At 49.9% G+C, this 24,138-nt stretch overlaps 2 protein-coding genes across 4 annotated transcripts in view; both read left to right on the plus strand.

Moving 5' to 3' along the window:
- The window catches only part of LOC143833505 (caM kinase-like vesicle-associated protein), a 41,799-nt gene extending 39,603 nt beyond the window's left edge, over positions 1-2,196 (plus strand). Inside the window, exon 11 of the mRNA XM_077329399.1 lies at positions 192-2,196. Within this exon, the coding sequence (XP_077185514.1) occupies positions 192-395 (204 nt within the window). The 3' untranslated portion in view covers positions 396-2,196. The remainder of the gene's footprint in view (positions 1-191) is intronic.
- A 3,162-nt stretch (positions 2,197-5,358) lies between these two features.
- The window catches only part of UBA1 (ubiquitin like modifier activating enzyme 1), a 54,986-nt gene continuing 36,206 nt past the window's right edge, over positions 5,359-24,138 (plus strand). The window contains exons 1-2 of one of the 3 annotated variants that reach the window (XM_077329396.1): positions 14,554-14,656; positions 17,142-17,280. In XM_077329396.1, the coding sequence (XP_077185511.1) occupies positions 17,230-17,280 (51 nt within the window). In that variant the 5' untranslated portion in view covers positions 14,554-14,656; positions 17,142-17,229. Of the gene's footprint in view, positions 5,491-14,553; positions 14,657-17,141; positions 17,281-19,529; positions 19,736-24,138 lie in introns of those variants that run through there. The other 2 variants (XM_077329395.1, XM_077329398.1) reach the window with 2 other exon arrangements.

Below are 24,138 nucleotides of genomic sequence, written 5' to 3' on the forward strand. Positions count from 1 at the left end.
TTCCCTCCAATAGGCAACTTGGAAGGTTAACTCTGCATATAGCTGCGCAAACTGCAAAGATCTTTACCTAGCGTAGCCCTTCCGCTTTGCACTGGGGCCCGGAAACAAATCATACGGCTCCTCCCCAGAGGGTCACGGTGGAACTGGGAGGTGCGGGCCGCCGTTCTTGATGCTTGTCCATCTCTTTGCAGAAAGCCATCCGGGTGACGACTTTCATGCAACGCCTCCGGGCTTCGGATGCCAGCGGCCGCCTCCCCGTCACGCCCCGGTCCTCCATGAGTGTTGCCCACGAGGTCACTATTGAGGCGCCCAGGCTGGGGGAACACCTGGAGGCCCCGTGCCCGCCGGAGGAGCCAAAGAACAAGACAGAGGGAGCTACGGTGAAGAGGGAATAACGGCGGACCCCTTTCCCCGCCCCCTATTCCGGGAGACTTCTTTGCTGAATCGACACCCACCCACAAGCCTCCCTTCCGCCCTTGGAGGGGGGAGGGGGCTCTGTGGGGAAGCAGGACTGAGGCAAGGGGATCGGGGAGGGGGTCCCCCGAGCAGTGTCATCCCCCTCCCCCCAGGCCTCGGTCATTGGTCAAGTGCTTTCGTTTGGACGGTCACGCGACCGACAGAAGGGCCTGATCAACCACCCGGCGATAATTATGGCATACAGGACTTGAGCGGTAAAGAATTGTGGGGACAGCAAAGGACAGCTCCCCAAATTTAGGCCTCTGGCTCCTTGCCAGGAGTGGGGGGCCCCTTCCTAGCCTTTTCCCGGGGGGGGGAAGGGGGGCAGCATAAGCCGCACGACCTCGCCATTCAGCAGCTCCGTCCCCAAGCAGGCAAAACATGCCTCCCTGAGTCACAGTTGCCCATGCTCATTCTGGGCGGGGAAACACCTGGAACTTGGGAGACGTCCTCCCAAGCAGCCAATTTCTCAGCTGTAATTCCAGAGAAGAGCCTCTTGTGGCGCAGAGTGGTAAGGCAGCCGTCTGAAAGCTTTGCCCATGAGGCTGGGAGTTCGATCCCAGCAGCCGGCTCAAGGTTGACTCAGCCTTCCATCCTTCCGAGGTGGGTAAAATGAGTACCCAGCTTGCTGGGGGGTAAACGGTAATGACTGGGGAAGGCACTGGCAAACCACCCCATATTGAGTCTGCCAAGAAAACACTAGAGGGCGTCACCCCAAGGGTCAGACATGATCTGCTACACAGGGGATACCTTTACCTTTAATTCCAGAACTCCAGCCCCGCACCTGGAAGTCGCTGATTTAATCACAACCAGACTGGCCAGGGATTCTGGTTCTGGAGGGGAGGGCATTGTCTCGGCATGGAATTGAGGTCACTGCAGGTGGGCAGGTCACTGCAAATCTCTTGCATTTGCAGGGGGTTAGACGAGACACCCCTGGAGGTCCCTTCCAACTCTAGGATTCTAACGAGGGTTGCCAACTCTGTGTTGGGAAATTCCTGAAAATTTGGGCAGGCACAAGGCCACAGAGGTCACTCTCCAAAGCTGCCATGTCCTACACGGGAAATGGCCTCTGTTGTCCAGAAATCAGCTACAATAGCAGATTTCCAGAGCTCCTCTGGAGGTTGGCAACCACACCTGCAACCGCTTCTCAAGTTAACTTGACCAATGGCCCAGGCATCTCTGTCCCTCCTTCTGTGAATTGGCAGGGATGCTAAAGAGGGCAGGGGGTTGGCCCACCACACACCCCTTTGCTCGTAAACAGGCTAGGACATTCTCAAAGTAAGGGAACCATTTCTGTTCCTCTTGGCACAGGCCCACTGGCATTCTTAGAGCTCCCGGGGACCTTTCAGGGAGAAAGAAAGTAGAGGAGCAATGCCAAGGCAACGTAGCAAAAGTCGAAGTCCATTCCGGTGGCAAAAGATCCACTCCCCAGCCTTTCCCTCTCCCCACATGCCGCCCATTTTGTTTCGTACTGATGGCAGGAGCCGTTTGGAAAGCGCGTCCTGGATTTTACTGCCTTGTCCTGGATTTTACTGCCTCGCTGGTTTGATTCCGAACCCCAGCCGGACTATGGAGGGAGGGGTGGGGGTCACGGGGGGATGCATGCTCAAGCCAGCTAGCTGCATGTTTTATGAAGATGCTATTTTAATACAGAAACCTCCCAGCTGCCCCTTCCCCCGGTGCTGTCTGCCCTCTCCCTCGGGGCAGCTTCGGGAAATAAAATAAACAGAGCGTTTCTCTGGGGACTGCCTATCTCCTTGTGTGTCTGTGTGTGTCAGTGGTGATCCAGTTCTTCGTACAAGGGCCTCGCCGCCCACGTATCACAGCCCAGTCCTGCACGAAAACCGAGAAACAGAATGTTTCAAGAGCCTCAATATCTGTTTGGAAGCAGCACGCAGAAGTCCAGCACGGTGGAAGGATCAGAGCAGAGGGCCCCAGCCTGTCTGAGCCTGCCGGCCTATTTTGAATGCTTCTACGACAAGGTGGGCACAGTCGTGAGAAAGGCGGCGCCAGCCACCGAATGACGGCCACAGTTTCAGTTCGGGAGCACCGCGCAGATCCTTTTGTCATTCTGGCAGCTGCTGCCAAAGCAACATTTTGAAATTGGCACAGCCAATCAAATGTCCAATAGCCAATCAGAAGTCTTGCTGGGCAAAAGCCCTACCTGGTCACACCCACATCCTAAGCACAAATGGCAGGCAGCAGAAATGCTGTTGGGAGCGCCAGGCTGAGGCTCTCTGGATTAATGCGTTGGACGGGAATCTAGGGTTGAGTCCCTGCTGTGCCATGGAAATTTGCTGAGTGGCCAGTCACATCCCCTCAGCCTAAATGTCTTCATGGGCATAAAGATGAAATGGAGGAGAGCAAAGGGCTCTGGGTCCCTTAGGACAGGGGTAGTCAACCTGTGGTCCTCCAGATGTTGATGGACTACAATTCCCATGAGCCCCTGCCAGCAAATGCTGGCAGGGGCTCATGGGAAATGTAGTCCACGCACATCTGGAGGACCACAGGTTGACTACCCCTGCCTTAGGAGGAGAAATGAAGTAAATTAGCAACATACCTGAATCTGGCAATGAAACTATGGAGGCAATTGGTTTTACCCTGGGGAGATATTTCTTTGCAATGGACAAAGGAGTATCCTGAAGCAGGTGACACGAACCCCACTTCAGTTTATTTTAGTATTTATTTTATTTCTTATATTTATAAACTGGCCTCTCCTGTGGCTCAGGGCGGTTCACATGGAACAACGAGAACAATACAGTGTCATTCGGTAGTGACAGTGATAACAAGAGAACAGGGTCGAACAACATCAGCATTGTAACAGTGTGAACATCAGCATTTTGACGGTCCCACGGTTGGCCAGTTCTGGGTGTTTGCTTCATGGGGAGGGGTTCTGGGGGCCCATAGATGTTGACAGTTTTGGTCGACCTCAACCAAATGCCTGGCGGAAGAGCTCCCTTATGCAGGCTCTGCGAAATTGATCTTGCTTCTGCCAGGCCCTGATCTCCTCTGGGAGCTCGTTCCACCAGGTGGGGGCCAGGACAGAGAAAGGTCTGACCTGGTTGAGGTCCGATGAGCTTCCTTGGGGTCACTGATCACCAGCTAGTTGGAGTTGGCGGAGAGGAACGCTCTTTGAGGGGTATAGGCAGAGAGGCGGACCCTCGGGTACACTGGGCCCAGACCGTGTATGGCCTTAAAGGTGATTACCAAAGCTTTACGTCTGATCCGGAATTCGATTGGGAGCCTGTGCAATTGTTGGAGAATAGGCCGAATGTGGGTCCTCCATGGTGGTGTTGTGAGGACCCTGGCCGCTGCATTCTGGACCAGCTGTCGTTTCTGGATCAAGGCTAAGGGTAGGCTTGCGTAGAGCAAGCTGCAGAAGTCCAGAGGATTGAGAATGTGGACAACAGAATGACCCCTAACCTGGAAGGCTTGGGCTAGTCCAGTTTTGGCTATGCTGAACCACTTGTTTGACTCTTTGCCATGAAAACTGCTGGGTCACCATAAGATGGATGAGACTCAGTGGTGGCGGCAGCAGCAGAGTTAGCATTTATACTCCACTTTTCACTACCTGGAGGAATCTCAAAGTGGCTTACAAGCACTTTCTCTTCCTCTTCCCACAACCGTCACCCTGTGAGGTAAGTGGGGCTTAGAGAGCTCTGACAGAATTGCTCTGTGAGAGCAGCTGTAACAGGACTGTGACTAGCCCAAGGTCACCCAGCTGGCGGCACTCACTCCAGATTAGAAACTGCCGCTCTTATCCACTACACCAAGAATTTCCTGCCACCCCAGTAAAATGGAAAGCAAGCGTGGTGTGGTGGTTAAAGAGCAGCGGCCTCTAATCTGGAAACCTGGCTGGATTTCCCACTCCTCCTCCACATGCGGCCAGCTGGGTCGCCTTGGGCCAGTCACAGTTCTCCTAGAGCTCTCTCAGCCCCACCTACCTCACAGGGTATCCGCTGAGAGGAAAGGAGCAGAAAGGGGTTTATAAACCCCTTTGGGTAGGGAAAGCGGGGTATAAAACACAACTTTTCTTCTTCAGTCTATCTTCGAAAGCAGCCAGGAGACCTCCAGTGACCACCTGGAGGTTGGCAGCACTCTTTGTATACTAAAAGTCGCTCTCTTCCCCAGTGCAAATTTCAGGGAGGACATCTGCCACTTAAAATGGGTGACAGTCAAATCCTGGATGGGACTGAGCCCAGCCTTCTCCTTGGTCGCCACAAGTCCCTACCTGAAACGTGAATGTGTCAAGAGAGGATGGCAGGATGAGCACTATTTTAGCTTCCCAATGCTTTCGAATGGACCTCCAGCTGCACCCGCCCCCCCTCTTTTTTCTTCCAATCTTGCTTCGAACGCGGCCGCACTCTGCCCATGCTCAGAGGCACTCCTCCCACGCCCCCAATGTCCTGCCCTGCAGTTTGCTCCTTCACGCGCTCGATCTAACTTGCTGGCCTTGCCTCTCCCCGCCTCCCCCCGTTTCCCCAACCGAGCCGCCTTTTCAATTGTCTCCCAGCTGATCTGCGTCTTCCCCCCCTCCTCGAGCCCCCTTCCTCTCCACGCATGCGCTGGCCTCCCCGCGAATCCCTCGGGCCCCCCTCTCCCCGGCCCCCACCCCCTTCTGCCTTTCTTCCCCTTCTCCCCGAAGCCACGTGCTCCCTTACCCATCCAGCCGATTCGGAACTACATTTCCCAGAAGGCGCCGCGCCCCGCTTGAGCCGAACCATTCTGACCACCGGCGGGGGGGGGCGTTGCCACCTGATTTCCCTCAAATCCGTGTCCGAGACCCGTTTCCTTAAAACCCCCAGGTCGTATAGGGATTCCTGGCAATGAAGAAATAGCATGGGAAATGTTTCCGCTCTCGGCGGTGCAGCTGCTTCCTTTGGGTGAGGGAGGCCTCAGGCCCGGGCTCCCCCGCCTTGCTGCATGGTCCCGCCCGACCCTCTCCTCGCAGCAGGCGGCGGCTGGGGCCCGCAGGCATCAGGAGCGGCGGGAGCAGGAGCCGGAGTCGTAACTCAGGCGGTGCACAGTGGGGGGGTGAGATCCGGATCGGGGGCGGCCTCCAGGGACGGGGGTAGGGGGCGAACAGACCCCCTCCCCTGATTTTATTTTATTGTATTGCAATCGAGGGGGGGGGAGGGCGAATAATGATGATTAGCAGGGGCTGATGGGAGGGGTCTAATAAAAATGGGAGGGGCGGGGGTGCAAATGCACCTTGCAAAATGGGGTCGGGGGGTCAGTTTGGAATTGATGGCAAGGAAAGTTCACGCGCTGCCCATTGATTGCTGAAATATATTTGCTGGACGTGCATAAAGGGAGGAGGGGGGATCAAGGACCCTCCCCTTCCCCCAATGTCACAGGTGTTGTTAAAAGCTCGGTAGATTTTCAGGGGTGGGGGTCAAAATAAGGCCCTAACCTATTCAGGGGGCGCTGCCTTCCCCGCCTCTCATCCCCTCTCTGCCATGCATCAGTGGGGTGAAATCCATGCCGTGTGGGATTTGAACCTTACAGGCCACATGTGTGAGACCATGCTGCTTGCGCACATAGGAAGCCGCCATCTGGCTCGGCGTTGCCCAGTCTAGCTCGTGCTCATGCGTTCCTGGAGCCAAAATAGCCATGCAATCGCGTATGTGGCCCCGTGGGTGCGCAACATGCCGCCAGCAAAACAGAACATGTGTGCCGCCGCTGGAACCGTGCGGTGTTATGTGCATTTGCGCCAGTCCTAGCCTGTGACGACTTAAAGGATTAAGGGGATGGAACACTTTCCCCTATGAAGAAAAGTGGGAGAAGGCAGGGCTCGTAAAGTTTGGGGAAACGACAAGGGAGGGGTGACATGAGAGAGTGTGCCGAATTACGCATGGGATCGGACAGGTAGGGAAAGAAGTACTTTTCTTCCTTTCTTGCAGTGCAAGAACTCGTGGGTGCTCTACAAAAGAAGGCTTAGAATAGAGAAGAGGGAGTGTGTTTTCACCCAAAGCATAATTAACACGTGGGATTCACGGCCACAAGAACCAGTGGCAGCTACAAGCATGGGCAGCTTCAAGAGGGGACTGGATAAAGGTACTGAGTGAATATCCCATCAGGGGCTGTTAGCCACAAGGTATAGATGGAGCACTGTGCCCGAGGCAGTGATGCGCTGTCTTCTTGGTGCTCGGGAGGGCCACGGTGGTTCTGGACTTCTGGTCCCGCTGGTGGACTTCCTCATGACATTAAACATACTGTCCTCAGCCACCAAGCATGGTTGGTTCTCTGCGGAGAATGGCACCAAAGGATCAGGAGGTGAGCAGCCCTGGGGTTGATCCAGGGCTCAATCCAGGCCACAGTTGGTTGGTTAGATATATATCAGAAACATGCCATAATAACAGTGTAGGCATTAGAGCATGTGCAGAGTGCACTTGAGAATGCAGGAGGAAGCTGTGATTCAGTGGCAGAGTATTTCTTTGGCCCCATGTTGAATGCCCAGTGTCTTGAGTTAAAACAGTGGTTCTCAAGCTTCCTAATGCCGTGACCCTTTAATACATTTCCTCATGTCGTGGGGACCCCCAACCATAAAATTATGCAAGTGTTCTTTCACAGAAATCAAACTGAGATTGACCAATGGCATGAAGATCCATTGTTCATAAGTGTATATAAATTGGGTTTTTCCTGGGGTTTCTCAGTTCAGCTCTGCCTCTTCTTGCCCCACCATGTCGATTTGAGAATTGAGGCTTTTGAACTCTGGTGCTGGAGAAGACTCTTGCGAGTCCCTTGGACTGCAAGGCGAACAAACCGGTCAGTCCTAGAGGAGATCAGCCCTGCCTGAAAACCCCAGTTTTGTGACTGGATCCAGTTCCCACGGCAGCCATTTTGTTGTGGCATCCTGTACCTGTTCTTAGCATTTCAAAAGTCCCCACAGGCTCCACAAGGCCTTCAATCTCTGTTTGAAATAAATAAAACAAAGGAAAAGATTCAAAATAGGAGAGCCAAGAAGGATCTTTTGTTCTTCCAAGCCCCAGTTTATCAGTGGCAAAAAGGAACTGGAAAATTTCCACAGACCCAAATTTTAGCCATGGCGTTGTAACCCAAGGAAGAAACGGCGCCGGTTACCAAATATGGACAGAGCTTTCGTCAGCATGTGCCTGCTAACAGATACCGTATCACTGCGGTCCATCTTTAGTAAAGGCCTCGCTTGTCCCTTGAGATTAGGTCTTTCACCTTCTCCCAGGGTACAAGCCAAAGAAATGGCGACCCAAGAAAGGGAGACTCCCTCCCACTGCATTGATTTCGTTCACGGAACCTGCTCAAGCCCCATTGCTCTCCCAAACCTTCATGCCTGAGAGAGAAAAGAATGCTTAATACCAAAATGCGGGTATCCAGTTTAGGGCCTAAAGGCCACAAACGGCACATTGTGGCAGAATCGATGCAGGCCTTCTCAACCAGGGTTTTGTGAAGGCCCTGGGTTTCCCAAACCGGTGCGAGTTAATTTTATATAGACATATTTTATTTTATATAGGCGTATTGTGGCCTACAGGCCACAAACGGCACCTTGTGGCAAAAATCTACACAGCCTTTCCCAACCAGGGTTTTTTGAAGGCCCTGGAAGGGTTTCCCAAATGGGTGGGGGTTAATTTTACATAGACATATTTAAAATCTGTTTTAAAAATTTCAGAGGATCATTTATGGTCATGTTGACCTGACCGCCTCTCCCAAAATGGCCGATGGGCCTGGAGGGGGTGCGAAGGGGAGGGGCTCCAGGTGGGCTTGCCCACAGCTCTGCTTCCCAACCCTATTATTATTATTATTATTATTATTATTATTATTATTATTATTATTATTATTATTATTATTAAATTTATATCCCGCCTCCCCCCGGAGGCTCGAGGCGGGTCACATAAAAATGGTCACATATTCTGCATAAGGCTGGTCACATATTCTGCATGATCGTGCCACTTCTGGGGTTTCTCAGTGCCTGAAGGATGCGTCAGGGGGTTCTCTAGGGTAGGGGTAGTCAACCTGTGGTCCTCCAGATGTTTATGGACTACAATTCCCATGAGCCCCTGCCAGCAAATGCTGTCTGGGGCTTATGGGAATTGTAGTCCATGAACATCTGGAGGACCACAGTTGACTACCCCTGCTCTAGGGTAAGAAAGCGGAGAACAGCTGATCTACAGCATGCCTGGAGAAGTGACACAGGCCCAATAGGCAGTGAGTCAAGCCGAGAGTCTTGCCCACTTCCTCCACCACCGCATCATTTTGGTTTCCCACCCCATCAAGGGACATACTCTTCGACTCCATTTTTCAAAAAAAGCAACGGTGAACAAACAACACATAAAGCTGCCTTGTACTAAATCGGTTAACAGGTCCATCAAGGTTAGTATCACTGGCTCTGATTGGCAGGGGCTGTCCAGGGTCTCAGGCAGAGGTCTGTTCACACCAATCCCTTTTGTTGTTGTTAGGTGCGAAGTCGTGTCCGACTCATCGCGACCCCATGGACAATGATCCTCCAGGCCTTCCTGTCCTCTACCATTCCCCGGAGTCCATTTAAGCTTGCACCTACTGCTTCAGTGACTCCATCCAGCCACCTCATTCTCTGTCGTCCCCTTTTTCTTTTGCCCTCAATTGCTCCCAGCATTAGGCTCTTCTCCAGGGAGTCCTTCCTTCTCATGAGGTGGCCAAAGTATTTGAGTTTCATCTTCAGGATCTGGCCTTCTAAGGAGCAGTCAGGGCTGATCTCCTCTAGGACTGACCGGTTTGTTCGCCTTGCAGTCCAAGGGGGTGGCAGGTGTCAGTGGGTGAGTGATAGGGTTGTGAGTGCCTGCATAGTGCAGGGGGCTGGACTAGATGACCCAGGAGGTCCCTTCCAACTTTATTATTCTATGATTCACTTTTGAGAATGAATGCTTCAATTCTTTTAATTTACATTCTGGAACAGGAATGCCAGTTCAGCGTTGGATCGCTATTTTTGACTGCTGCTTATTTTTCTGGAAAGCAAAGAATTAAGTATTTTAAGCCACTGTGACTCTTGTGGTTTTTCATATTTTTCACCGATGCTATACAGTGTGGCCCCTGTGACCACCTGGAAGCTGGTGACCTGCGATGTCGCTCACTGTTCAGGTGTAAGCCCATCCTTAATGTCTTCTTTTTAAACATCCTCCAACAGTAATTACAGTATTTATCGAACACTTGCCGTGGGCTCAAGTGTTCTCTCCGTAATCCTCCGAAGGACTCTGCCGAGTAAGCCAGGATTACTCTCAAAATTGTGGAGATGTGAGGCAGGGAGGGGGAACCCAAGGCAGAGAGATGCATGGGCTTGCCCATTTCGTGGGTGTGCAGCAGACACGAAATTGAAACCAGGCGAGATCAAAACGGCTCCAGGAGAACAAGCCTGTCCGTCCACCTGCTCCTTTCCCATATCAATTTAGTAGCCAGAACTGTGGTTCATCGATTTCTCCTGCGAAATCGAATGATCTCAAAATGGGATGGGGGAGGAAGTTGTTCTTGTTACAAAGGTCAAGTTTCTGCGGAAACTCTCTGCTGGCCAAGGGGTTGTGCTGGGATTGACCTACGAATCAGGAAAGTGTAGACCAGTGGTTCTCAACCTGGGGGTCAGGACCCCTTTGGGGGTTGAACGATCCTTTCACAGGGGTAGCAGCAGGGCAAGCAGCTTGGCCGGGGGAGGCGCCATCCACACAACAGCCTTGCGGGGTAGATCGAGATAGAGCATTTGTCTGTCTGGAGCAGCGAATAAGAGTGAGATCAGCATGGTGGGACAAGTGGCAGAAACCCCGGGGGAAAACCAATGTATATACAATCATGAACAATGGATCTTCATGCCATGGGTCAGTTTAATTTGTCAAAGAACACTTGCATAATTTTAGGGTTGAGGGGTCAGCACCACATGAGGAACTGGATTCAAGGGTCGTGGCATTAGGAAGGTTGAGAACCACTGGTGTAGACGGTGTGGCCACACTAAAGAGCCAGTTTGGTGTAGTGGTTAGGAGTGCGGACTTCTAATCTGGCATGCCGGGTTCGATTCTGCGCTCCCCCACATGCAGCCAGCTGGGTGACCTTGGGCTCGCCACAGAACTGATAAAGCTGTTCTGACAGAGCAGTGATATCAGGGCTCTCTCAGCCTCACCCACCCCACAGGGTGTCTGTTGTGGGGAGACGAAAGGGAAGGCGACTGGAAGCCGCTTTGAGACTCCTTCGGGTAGGGAAAAGCGGCATATAAGTACCAACTCTTCTTCTTCTTCTCTTCTAAATTTGAGAAAGTTTTGCTTTGCTTTGTGACTGGCTGGAGGAGATGTTCATGAATCTGGAACCGTCTTCCGCTGGCTCTTTTGTGTCTCTCTGACCCCGTTTGTGCTCCACGAGCTTGTCCTCTGCCGACAAAAGCGAAAGACACCCTGTGAACAGAGCTGGATTCCTCACGGCAGCCTGTCACGGAGCTGCCAAAATATGTTGTAATGCTTCAAAATAACCACCTGTTCTTTCATTGCGGTCAGGGAAAATGGTTGTGTGCCTGTCGGAGGCCTTAAGGGCTGCGGTTGCCAAAGGCTTGCATGCTAAATTTGGCTTCCTGGGGGGAGTGAAGCTTGCCCCCTGAGTTGTCATCTTAGACACAAAAGAAAGGAGAAGATGGCACGGCAGAACTTACTGGCAAGCCATTTTAGGGGCTGGAAGCCTGTAGCAGTGGATTACCGTCCCATTGTTCACTTCTCCGGCTGGCCCCCTAGGAAAACTAGCTGCCAAGTAGGGCTTGCTTGCCTAATTAATTAATTAATTAATTATATTTATATCACCCTCCCCGGAGGCTCAGGGCAGTTTACATAAAACATATAAACAATACTTGAAACAATCTATAGCATATAAATAACCGTAACAAGTAGTCACTTTTTTTCTGGCTAATTTGCCCCTGAAAGGAAACAGGATAAGCTCTTAAAGAACATGGCCGAGGAAGAGGATCCAGGGACTGGCACCACCAAAGAAAAGTCCCTGTTGCTGGGACCAAATGTGAGTCCAAAGGCACCTTTAAGACCAACAAAGTTTTATTCAAGGTGTGAGCTTTCAAGTTCACGCATACTTCCTCAGACTATGGAAAAAGAAACACAAGAGAACAGATATAAGGAGAGAGTAAATTAGTAGTGAATTAGTAAACAGCGTCAAAACATATATGCAGCATGATGACAAAGATTGGCATCCCCACAAGTAACAACCCTGCTGTGATTGTGCTCCAGGCCGAAGACCAGAGAGTCAGATTCTAAATTACATGACATACATACTTATATCACATTACAGTGCCGTTGTCCCAAATGAAATGAAGAGGGGATTGTAAGGAATATAGATATAAGAGTTAGCATATGTAGTGAGATAAGAAGCCAATATCCCTGTTGAGTCCTGGGGATTCCCATGGTTTTGAATGCTGTAATAACTTGCATGAAGAAGAGTTGGTTTTTATATGGTGCTTTTCCCTGCCCAAAGGATCCTTTCCTCTCCCCACTACAGACACCCCTATGAGGTATGTGAGGCTGAGAGAGCCCTGATAACACTGCTCGTTGAGAACAGCTTTATCAGTGCTATGGCGAGCCCAAGGTCACCCAGCTGGCTGTTATGTGAGGGAGCGGGGAATCAAACCCGGCTCGCCAGATTACAATTTGGCGCTCTTAACCACAATAACAAGCTGGCTGTCCGCAGTCTCCCTTTCCAGTCTGTTCTTGAAGTTTCTTTGCAATAAAACAGCTACTTTAAGGTCCCTCATCGAATGTCCTGGAAGGTTGAAGTGTTTCCTGGCAGGTTTTTCAGTCCTGTGATTTTTTATATCAGTCTTGTGTCCATTAATTCTTTGGCATGATGGTTTGACCCGTTTGTCCTGTGTAGAGAACTGTCGTTTTCCTGTAGAGGTTGTAAGTCACTGATGATGCGCTGAACTGTTTTAAGTTGAGAGCTGTATGTAACCACTAGTGGTGTTCTGCTGATGTCTCTTCTGGGCCTGTCTTCCAACAGGTTTTCTCTGGGTCTCCTTCTGGCTTTGTTGATCTGTTCCTTGACCTCATTGAGTGGGTACTTTTGTTCCAATTTAGATGGGTAAAGGTGCAGCCCTTGGCCTCAACTGAATGCCGGGTGGGAAAACACGGTTTTGCAGGCCCTTTGGAAGTTCTGTTGGGACCCGTGTCTCCGTTGGCAGCTCAAATTACCTGGTTGAATCCAGGGCCGAAAAAGCCAAGCACACCTCTTTGGGGCCAAGAACCACCAGTAAGTTGGAATTAGCAGAGCAAAGAGCTCTTTGGAGAGGGCGTGTACAGAGAGGCAGTCCGTCCTGTATGCAGGTCCCCTCTAAGTCCTTAAAGCAGGGGTAGTCAAACTGCGGCCCTCCAGATGTCCATGGACTACAATTCCCAGGAGCCCCTGCCAGCATTTGCTGGCAGGGGCTTCTGGGAATTGTAGTCCATGGACATCTGGAGGGCCGCAGTTTGACTACCCCTGCCTTAAAGCTTAAAACTGACACCTTAAACTTGATCTGGAACTTGATCGACAACCAGAGCAGCTGCTAGAGAACAGGTCTAGAATAGAAACTAGAATCTAGGGATCGAGAGGGCAAGAGTTTGGAAATCCCTACAATTCCTCAAATTTCCCTCCCGGAATGAACTAAGCCAAGAATGGTTTCTCATCCTCCCCCTTCTCTCAACACATTCTTCCTTCCAGTGTCTGTCCAGCTCTTATGTGGTTTAAGAATTGGGGAGTTGTGTTTTGTTGTTGTTGTCCTTTTGGTTGATTTGCAAGGTTGTTTACTCCTTCATATACGAGAATATATAGGAACGCTCAAGATTCTTCTAATAACAATTAAGGATACTGAAACCAATATCACAATTTGGCACTAGGGGGTGCTGTGCTATATCAAATGGATGATCGTGTCTGTCCCAGAGTCTTGTTTTTTAATTTTCCTGCTGTTTGTTGCGTTTGGGAACTATTCATTGTCTGGAAAGGGGGCTGACGAGGGTGTTAAATAAATAAAACGAATGTACGCGAATAGTCTACTCTTCCGCTGTAACCCAGAGAGGCTGCAATGGGCCTTTTTGGGGGGAAGGGGGAGCACTGGCAGGGGTCACAGCTTTCCCCGCACCACCCTATGCACCAGCGAGGCCAAGGCTCGCCCCAGTACCCAGCTGCGGTCACAGGCCCTCCCCCCTCCTCCCAAATTGTTCTTGCTGGCTGCCTTACCTCTTGCAGTCAGTTGAGTGGAACAGGCTGGCAGTGGAGCCAGGGATGGGACAGTCTACCTGATTGGCCATTCGTTGGATAGACTGCCAATCAGGTAGGCGATGAATCCCAACTCCTCCCACAATCCCTTTCCCATTTTATTTATGGTACAGATACAGATTTGAATCCTATGTCCCTGTTCATCAGGGGTGGGGCATTGTTCTGAACTTATGAATGAATTCAAGTTCAACTATCTCCCGTTGTCATCTCCCTTTGAAGCTTTTTTGTTTGAGGACTGCTACTTTGAGGCCAGCAACGGAATGACCTGTAAGGTTAAAACTTTCTCCCACGGATTTTTGAGGGTTGCGTTTTTAAATATTGGATTTACATCCATTTTTCCGTGTTGTGGTTTTTAATATCAGATTTGCATCCATTAATTCATTCGTGTCGAGACTGAAGTCGAACGTAGAAGGGTGACAAATGTAACTCTGGAAGATGAACAAGTGAATCAACCTGAGATTGCCTGGTCCAATTCTTGTTTTGTCAGGGTGGATATGGGGACAGAGGCGGTGTCTTGGCTTTATATTTACGCAAAAGATAGCCAGGAATGCAAGATAGTGTCTTTAAAACACACAGGCAACATGCGTTGCAGTGCATGCCTGTTAATTTAAGGTGGCCCTGTCTTTTTCTGAACAACATGTGTTAAAAAACAACGGCATTTCCAGAAAGGTTCTAGTAAATAGGATACTGTCTTCCAAACCTAATGTGAAATATCACACTTGCCTAACGCAGTTGCCGAATGTACAGGCATGGATTTGTTGAGTGTGCTTGTGGGGGGGGGGGGGAATTAAGACTTCTGCATTCAGATCTTGGTGGGGTTTAGAATTCTGTTCCGCTTTGTCACAAAGGACTGGGGCAGAACTGCTGAAAGACAAGGGGGGACTGAAGGTACAGAATTCCGAGGGGTCGGGTCACCTCAGGAACATATGTCACTATAATTTCAGTACACCCTTTACTGGAGGGGAGGGTAAGTGTAACTTTGAGCCAAGCTCGGTTTGGTTTAACCCACCTCGCTAGGTTGTTGTGAGGATAAGGCGGGAGGCCATATTCACTGCCCTGAACACCTTGGGAGAAAGGAAGCAAAATAAATATGAGGAATCATATGGATGAGAAGTAAATTATTAAGTAAATTATGTTATTATTATTAGAGATCATTGTTGTTGGCTTACTCATGCTAACAACAAGTTGTGTGATTTGATGCACTGCTTGGGTTACGCCAGGGGTGGGTGGGCGGGCAGAATGAATAATTGGCCCCGGGGGGGGGGAGGAGCACAGTGGTTCTTGACCAGCTAGAGCAGTTCCTCAGTGGAACAGGCTTCCTCGAGAGGTGGTGGGTTCTCCTTTGGAAGTTTTAAAGCAGAGGCTGGATAACCATCTGAAAAAAATGCTTGTTCTGGGTAATTAGGCAGATTGGGTGGGTGGGCAGAAGGGACAGTGTCAGTGCTTGGCTCTTGTGGCCCTTTCTTGCATGCCCAGGGACATGCCGATCGCCACTTTGGGGTTGGGAGGTGAATTTCTTCCAGGCCAGACTAGCCAGGGATTTTGGGTTGGGGGTGGAGAGCATTTGGGCATGGAACTAGGGTCACTGTGGTATGTAGGCAGTTGTGAATTTCCTGCGTTCTGCATGGGGGTTGATAACTCTGAAGGTCATAGAATCATAGAATGATAGAGTTGGAAGTGACCTCATGGGTCATCTAGTCCAACCCCCTGCACTGTTACCAAGGATGAGTATAAACAAATAACCAATAATCGTAAGGACTGTGTTAGAAAAGCTAAAGCTCAATATGAGCTTAGGCTAGCGAGAAGTGTTAAACATAGCTTCTTTGGTTATATTTCAAGTAAGAAAAAGACTAGGGTCATGGTAGGACCACTGCGAGGACAAGAAAGTGAAATTATAACAGATGATAAAGAGAGGGTTGAACAGCTTAACTCCTGTTTCTCAGTCTTCTCTTGTGAGGGGAATAGTGCTCAGCGTGGAAAAAACGTAACACAACAGGGGAGATGGGAATGGTGGCCTAGGATCACTGTTGTGGCAGTCCACAAACCCCTAGTTTCTTTAAATGTAACAAAGGTCCCTTCCAACTCGAGGATTCGATGATCCTCTCCTTTAATTGCGGCATCCTGAAACCTTGATGAGGTGAGATGCACACAAGTTGAGCACCTGGAGCATGGCACTTCCAAGCACAGGTATAGGTTGGATTTCTTCCAGAATTCTGCATGGGTTTCCGGGATTGTATCAAGCAAGGTGCCTTTGGCCCTGATGGGCACAGAGTCAAAGTCACGTGGTAGGAGCGGGCACAATCATTCAGCGTAGGGTGGCCAATTGTGATATGGAGTTTGGCTCTTAGAGCGGTGTTGCCCACAGGCCTGGCTGTTGTGGTCCTAGGGAGCAGTGCGCCGTCCTTGTGCGTCACATTTCCCTTTTTCTAGGGCGCGATTTGATATCTTGCACTTGGGGTAGAGATGAACCTCGGAAGTTTGGAGTTCTGCGTCTGTTATGAAATATTGGAATTACACTGTTTGGGCCTTCAGGAGACACGGTGGTGGCTGCATTGTGCAACACCAAACGGCGTATCCAGACAAATACGTTTTATCTGATCGTAGCCAGATACGGCTGCTCTGGATGGGGAAAGTTCTCGGTATGAACTGCTGGTGACTGGACTCGATGAATAGCATGGGTGTGTGCCCGATATTTCATCTGTGATTCACTTAGGTGGGCGGAGATGCAATCAGTCCCTTGAATGATCAAAGGGAGATGTGTCAGAATGGGGACTAAGTGTAGTAAATATCTATTTATCATCATCCATCTCTGTCTTTCTCTCATCTATCAGTTTCCTTCCTTCCCAGTGCACTCCCTCCCTCCTTCCTTCCTTCCTCCCTCCCTCCCTCCTTCCTTCCTTCCTTCCTTCCTTCCTTCCCAGTGCACTTCCTTCCTCCCTCCCTCCTTCCCTCCCTCCCTCCCTCCCTCCCTCCCTCCCTCCCTTCCTTCCTTCCTTCCTTCCTTCCTTCCTTCCTTCCTTCCTTCCTTCCTCCCATTAAGTTGCAGCCAAGTTATGACAAGTTAGGAGGGCTCCCCATTCCGGTCCAGTGACACCTTTAAGACCAACAAAGTTTAATTCCGGATATGAGCTTTTGTGTGCACACACATTTCTTTAGATCTGCACTGCAGAAGTATGTATGCACATGAAAGCTTACACCCAGAATTAACCTGTGTTGGTCTTAAAGGTGCCAGCGGACTCCAGCTATCAAGGGTTAGAGAATACTCTGCATGAAGTTACATTTGCTGTAAACAAAAAGGTTCCTGGAAATTTCTTCCCTTTGTTTTGCACTTGGATGTCTTTGCTACATCCCACAGCGGCAAATTCCACAGAAGTTCTGTTTACTGCTGTTGGGTCGCTCTTGGGTTTGGATTCTGCTAACCTCGGGCTGTTTGTATGCCAAACTTGTTACAGAATTGTGAAAGCTTACCTGCTTGCCCCTGAAGCAGTGACAGGCAGTGGCTCAGGCATCCCCTCTGGCTTTTCGACATGCCACCTGCGGATGGTTCTTCTGAGTGCTGCACCACCACCCCGCCATGTTTCAGGAAAGCAGGCAAGTTTGGCTGGTTTATTGTTGGTAGGTGAATCCCACCGTGAAGTAGTAAGTGCCAGAGAACAGCTTCTCTTGGGGGCAGGCTGCATGCCAGGGAGAAAAGGCAAAATGTTTGGATTGATGGTGACTTTAAATGCCGCGCTGTCCGGTATGCAGAGAGACTAAAGGTATTTTTGGTGCAGTCACCTCCCCTTCTCTTTTCCCATGTTTTGAGTATCACTGCCGGTTTATTGATCGGAGGATGGTTGGAGGACAGGTCTACCAGCCATGGTGGCTGAAGGGACCTGCAGATTCAGAGGCACTCAGCCCTTGAATGACAGTGCCAGGAGGCGACATCAGGGAAGGCCTCGGCCTCTATGCTCTGTTGTTGGCCATCCAGAGGAACTGGTTGGCCACTGTCTGATCCAGCAGGGCTCTTCTTATGCTCTTATAAAGGCCTCGGCCTCTATGCCCTGCTGTGGATCCCCCAAAGGAACTGATTGGCTACTGTTGGAGATAGGATGCTGGACTAGATGGACCACTGGTCTGATCCAGAAGGTTCTTCTTCCTCTAGGGGGCAAGGACATCCTCTGGGTGATTTCCACCTATCCATCAGGGAGGCAGGGCTTTACAAAGTTCTTCCTGTGCTTACCAGGTGGGAGTTGCTGGTAACATGGTCCATGCTTGTACACAGTGTATTTACCTGCCTTTGCCAACATTAGTTAAATTTTGCAAAAATTATTCAAATAATTCACTTAAACTTGCGTCAGAACATTTTCTGATGCAAATTTCCCGAGGAAACCCATATAATCGGTGTCACCACTGAAAAGACCCTGGTTTTGGCCCCCATCTGTTTCACCTGCGGTCAGAGGCACCAAGAACAGGTCATGAGAAGAGAACTTGAGCAAATGGGTTGAGGAATATGGGGAGAAGTGATCCCTTGTATAGCCTGGCCCTGAGTCCTTCCAAACTTTAGAATAATATCACCGATCAACCAAGTTTGGGACTTTATTCCCTGTTGATGATGACACTTAGACCTAATTCTGTTTAAACTGGATCAGAACGTGCAAAATGTTAATTCTGTGCTGTGCTGTTACAAGCGGTGTAGAGCAAGGGTAGTCAACCTGTGGCCCTCCAGATGTTCATGGACTACAATTCCCATGAGCCCCTGCCAGCGTTTGCTGACCTCCCCCAGCCATCCCATCCCATCCCAGCTCCTGTGCCTTCCGGACTATTAGCCACATTCTTCTGTGGTGGCCAAAGCCTTGCAGAATCTGGTAACACACATTTTTTTTGCAAGAGCTGCTGGAAGCTAGGGCCTATATCACAAAGACAGAACTCCCTAGAGTGGTAACTGGGTGGGGCACGTTAAAGAGCGAATAAGGAAGTAAGAAAGGCCCCTTGGGATCTCATGTAGCAGAATGAAGCAAAAGACTTGAACTCGGTATTGCAGTATCCCCCAATTTGAATGTTTGCTGCCGCCCCTGACTTTGCCTAACAGCCTGCCCCCATCTTCGAAAAGGAGGATGCGAGGATCTACCTTGCAGGGTTGTCATGACGAATTGCAACAGAGTTTCATGAAACCCTCAAAACAATTGCTACCATGCAACATTACATTTCTGAATAATATATAAGATAAGATCAGGTTCAAGCGGGTAGCCATGTTGGTCTGAAGCCACAGAACAAATTTAGCGTCCAGGGGCACCTTGAAGACCAACTAAGTTTTATTCAAGGTGTGAGCTTTCGTGTGCACGCACACTTCCTCAGATACAATGCCATGGAATGGAAGAATTCAGTTCCTACTTATAGGCAAAGTGCAAGAGTAATTCATGAAAACGGTGAACCGATTCCAGAGCTAAAGAGGAAAATACCCAGCAAATTGAGTTTATTTGAGATTGTGTTCAATTGAGATTGAGATAAGAGCAGTTAACCAGAATTAGTAGGGTATAATGTCTCTTTTTCGTGTGCAAATGCCAAAATTAAAACTCAGCCCTGCAATAGCGATACATGTGCGGTCTAGAAAGCGGGTGGGAAATGCTTATTTCCTCTTCAAGAAACACTCTTGCTCGGGGGCGGGGCCTCGAGACTAGGAGGCCCCGCCCTCTGGCCTAACGTGTGCCGGGGGCGTGGCTTCCTCGCCTCGGGCCTTCCTCATAAAGGAGGGAAGGTCCTCGGGTCAGTGGGCGTTGCCCGTTTGTACGCTCCCCCCTCTTGTTAACCGCCGCAGCCTATCCGGGCCAGCGGCTCTTTGACGGACGTCCTTCGCGTCCAACGGGGTCGTCAGGCGGCCGGCGGCGGGGCGGGGCCCGAGGCGGCCCAGAGGGGGAGCGGCGCGGCGTCGAGCGAGGTTTTTGTTCCGGGCCCGGCCGCCGCCATCTTGTGTCAGTGCGGGACGGAGGAGGAAGCGGCGGCAGGCGAGCGGAGCGGTGACTCGGCAGCAGCAGCGGCCGCGGCGGGGCCTGACACAGCCTCATTGGTAACGGTTCCGAGGGGGTCGTTAACGGCCTTCTGCCGTCTCCATGGGAACGGGAGGGCCTGGTCGGAGATGCCGGTCGCCATAGGAACCAGTCGGACCCCCCCTCCTTTTTGGTGCCCCCCCGGCCTAGGCTGTTGGGCTCCTTGGGGGGGGGGTGACTCCGCCGGCCCCCCTCCGTCGTCTTTGTCCGGCTGTGGGGGGGGGGCGGTTGGGGGGGTCGTTGGTTGGAAGAGCCCTCTGCCCCCCCCCCGTAAGGACTCTTCCTCCCCCCCCACTTGGTTTAGTGTTTGGTCTGACCCAGCCCCGTCTGCATCTCTTCCCTCCTTCCCCCCTCCTCCCTTTACTTTCTCTTTTCCTTTCTTTTCTTGCAGCAGCTGCTGCATGAACGTCCTCCAGGACTGGGGCTGGTCTTCCTCCACCTTTCAAGGCTTCTTGAGGTCCCTTTCCCCTCGCCCCCAGTCATTTTTCTAGGGCAAATGGATACTATCTTGCCCCCCCCCTTTTTTTCCATCCTTATTTCTGACCTGGAGTAAAGAGGGGTTCCAGAGAGAGATTGGGATTAAAAATCAATTTCTCCCACCCCCTGGTTTTTATTAATGCCCCTGTCCTCCTTCCATCCTTATTTCTGATCTGGAGTAAAGAGGGGTTCCAGAAAGAAATTGGGGTTAAAAAACGCTTTCCCCCTCCGCCTGGTTTTTATGAATGCCCTTGTCCTCCTTCCATCCTTATTTCTGACCTGGAGTAAAGAGGGGTTTCAGAGAGAAATTGGGATTAAAAACCATTTTCTCCTGTCCCCTCCCCCTGTTTTTTATTAATGCCCCTGTCCTTGGGATGAGAGGGGTTTCAGAGAGAAACTGGAATCAAAAGCTTTGCCCCCTCATTGCCAGTTCCCAGGGGAGAGGATGTAGGTGAACTGGGAGTGGTCCTCCTGTCCCCCCCTCCCAGTCATGGCAGGTAGTACAGGGGGAAGGAGGGGCAATCATTCCCGTGGGGGTGGGCTTCTTGGGGGGGGAAGGGTGTCTTCCTGCTCTGGCCTCCAAATGAAGGGCTCACCACCCCCCATGTAGATCATGCAGCTGACCCTTTTTAAAAAAATGCTAATTCCTGTTGTGGAGCTATAAAGCATAATTTGTGAGGCCCCCCCCCACTCTAGAATATCAGCAGGTCCATAGTAGCTTTGTGTTTCAAAGAAGTGTGATTTTTGGGGTGCGGGTCTGGAGTCACAACTGTTTGAGTCTGTTTTTGCCCCCACCTGGAGACCACTCTAGCTGACTGCTCCAGTTCTTCTGTGCATCTCGGATTCATTTTGCAGGCTCATTGGACCCTTAGCTGTGAGGTTCTGGCTCTTGCCTAAGTGTTTCCTGTATGCAGAACATTCAGGTTTCCCAAAACCTGATGAGCAGCTTCTTTTGCTTTGGTGTCCCAATCCTACAGAAACCAAGACCGGTGTAACTGTTTGTTTGTTTGTTTTCCTTCAGATCAGAAATTCTTACCCAGTCTGTGGCTGGTCATATAGTTAAGCTTCATAAACTTGTGTTCCCTGTGACGTGTCTGTGCTTTGAAACAGTGAGGCAAGGAGAATCCAGCTTTCGGTCCTTCAAGAAGATAGATTAGATATGGTCTAACTTTTAAAATAACAGGCTTCAATCACTATGAGATGCATTTAGAATATATCCTCAAATGAAGTTAGGAGTTAATTTTGGGGGGGGGAGGGGGTGTTCATCCTCAAGGAAATATCAGGAGAGTTTTGGATAAAAATCAGAATAACTGTGCTGAATCTCTGGAAATGTCCCAATCGGCATTCTGCTCATCTTTTACCGGATTTTACTTGAGGTGCATTGAGCCATAAACACTTAGATACAAGAACAAGCTTACCTAGCTGCAGATATCTGTGAATCTCGGAGGAGCCTGCATGTGGATCGGGCAGTCTGCTGCCTAGAAGGAATTGTGATTTGCCACAGGCAAGAAGCTGGTAGAAAGACTGGCCTACTTAGCATAAGCGTTTTTGTTAGCCTCTTATTGTAATGTATGCAGGATGATAACTGCTGGTTGAACATGATTATTGGGCCCTGTATTTAGAGATTGTCAAGGAAGTTGCAGTACTGTATTCCTTCAGAACTGAGTCTGGGTATTAACTGATCTGATGCTGTAACATGGTTTTAAACTCTTTAAGATTGCCACTTTGTGTAGGGAGAGGCTCAGAAGCCAAAGGCCATAGCTTTAGATTAGGAAAGCTGGTTGAATTATATCTCTGCTTACAAGTTACAACCCAGGGTTGCCCCAAGTCTCTGGAGGTTGGAGATGGATTCTCATCCATTCATCTTGGTGATCAGGACTCTGATTGTTACATGGGATAGGAACTAAGACTTCTGGTCTTACTAGGCGTTGGAAGAGTGAAAATAGACAGGACTTTTGAATCCCAGGTTGACTTTTATATGAAATCCCACACTGGGCTTCCCTGCATTCATATCCCTCTTTGTAAAGTTCCTTAGGATTAATGAAAATGTTGGTACAGACATATATATTAACAGTTCTCATAACTTTGGTCCTGTTGTCTGACGCAGGGGTAGTCAACCTGTGGTCCTCCAGATGTCCATGGACTACAATTCCCATGAGCCCCTGGCACCGTTTGCTGGCAGGGGCTCATGGGAATTGTAGTCCATGGACATCTGGAGGACCACAGGTTGACTACCCTGAATTGTCCCCAGGAGCGATGCTGGTGGTTATTGTCAAAGGTGAGCAGTAGAACTGCAGAAATGGTCCCTTCTCAGGCAGAGTAATTCCTTGCGCTATGCCAGTGCCCCTTTTTGATGTTGAGCCACTTAATATTGCATCTCAACTAGACAAACTAGTCTTAGTATCAAGTATATATTGGGTATCTTGCGTACAATATTGCTGTTTCTCTCTCTCTTGCTCCAGTGCAATAACACAGTGGTTTGAATGACGCCTCTGTTTTGCATTATTGGACTTCTTGGGAAAATATAGTCAGAGCATCTTAAAATATCTGTGTTATTTTGTTCTTTGTGTAAGTGCCCTTTTTTGTGCTGCTGAAGTTGTTAGGAACCAGCATTGTGGGGTGGAAAATATTCCAAAACAGATGAGATAAAAAAAATGTTCCATTGCTGTATTTTTCCATGGAAAAGTTTCCACCCTGCATATTTAAAATGGGGCCTGCTTATCTGTCACTATCAGGGTGGTTGTGCTGCAAATCAATCTTATGTGGTCAAAATGGGATGGGATATGAAGCATGAACGAACCTGGGTGTTGGTACATGATCCAGTCTTGTACACGGTGCGCATGCCAGCTTTTGCTGTCACAATTCAAATTGTGCTAACAATTTACAAGATTTAAACGATTTAAACTTGAATCAGAAAATTGTCCAGTTCAAATCTTCCTGGGAAACCCACATCATCACTATTAGGCCCCAGTCCCAGGTACCTGGATTATAGCTCAATCCTTGCAACAAGAGTTGAATCTTGGATTCTCCATTTTGTAAAGAGACAATAATCCTGACTGCGCCTTGATCCTAGAATTGTAATGTTTTCAGGCGTGACCGTATCTCCAGTAGACTTCCCTCTGTATTTTTCGCCTTGACTACCAGCCCTAGCTTCCAGCTCTTCCTCTCTCGCTGGGTGGCGGACTTAGTCATTCTGATCGGTCTCTGTGTGGCACCGTGCAATGCGCCTCAACTTGCAGGGCCCTGATTTGATTCACAGAAATGTTCAGCACGGTGGGCCTCTGGAGAAGGGAATGTCTGACAGTGCAGTGTAGGGATACCTGCAAGGTGGAGTGCTTGACTGGCTGTCATTCGGAAGCGCTTGCCAAGGTGTGAATCGATGACGACATGGGAAATTCTCTTTGTAGCCTTCCTAAGCAGACTCTGCCTGGTGTGCCTGACCTCTCTTCCCAAAGCAGGATTTGAGGAAACCATTCTTTCCATTCCAGGCAAATTGAGGGTTGGCGTGGCAGACCACATACTACATAACTGCCGTGCGTTTTTTGCAAGGTGGGCTCATTTGATAAAATGATCTCCACCGTAGATCTCTATGGCCTGTGTCTCTTAAACGTAGTCTGGGTTCTTGTCTATTATTTCCGCAATCTGTTCCAGCCCTTCTCAACATTTTTACCATCGAGAAGCCCCTGAAACAGTCTTCAGGCCGCAAGAAACCCCAGAAGTGGCACGATTGTGCAGAATAGGGTTGGGGAGCATAGCTGTGGACATGCCCACCAGGGGCCTGTTTCCTCATTCCCTCTAGGCCCATCGTTTTGGGAGTGGGGGTGCAGGTCAACCCTTCCATGGGCATCCAGAAACCCTGGCTGAGAAAGCTGTATCTTCTCTGCCTTAAACTGCCTTCATCTCTCCCCCGTTCCGTTCTCCTTGAGCCTACCTGTTAACACAGGGT

The sequence above is a fragment of the Paroedura picta genome, chromosome 3 (genome assembly GCF_049243985.1).
Source record: "Paroedura picta isolate Pp20150507F chromosome 3, Ppicta_v3.0, whole genome shotgun sequence".
In the NCBI taxonomy this organism is placed as follows: Eukaryota; Metazoa; Chordata; class Lepidosauria; order Squamata; family Gekkonidae; genus Paroedura; species Paroedura picta.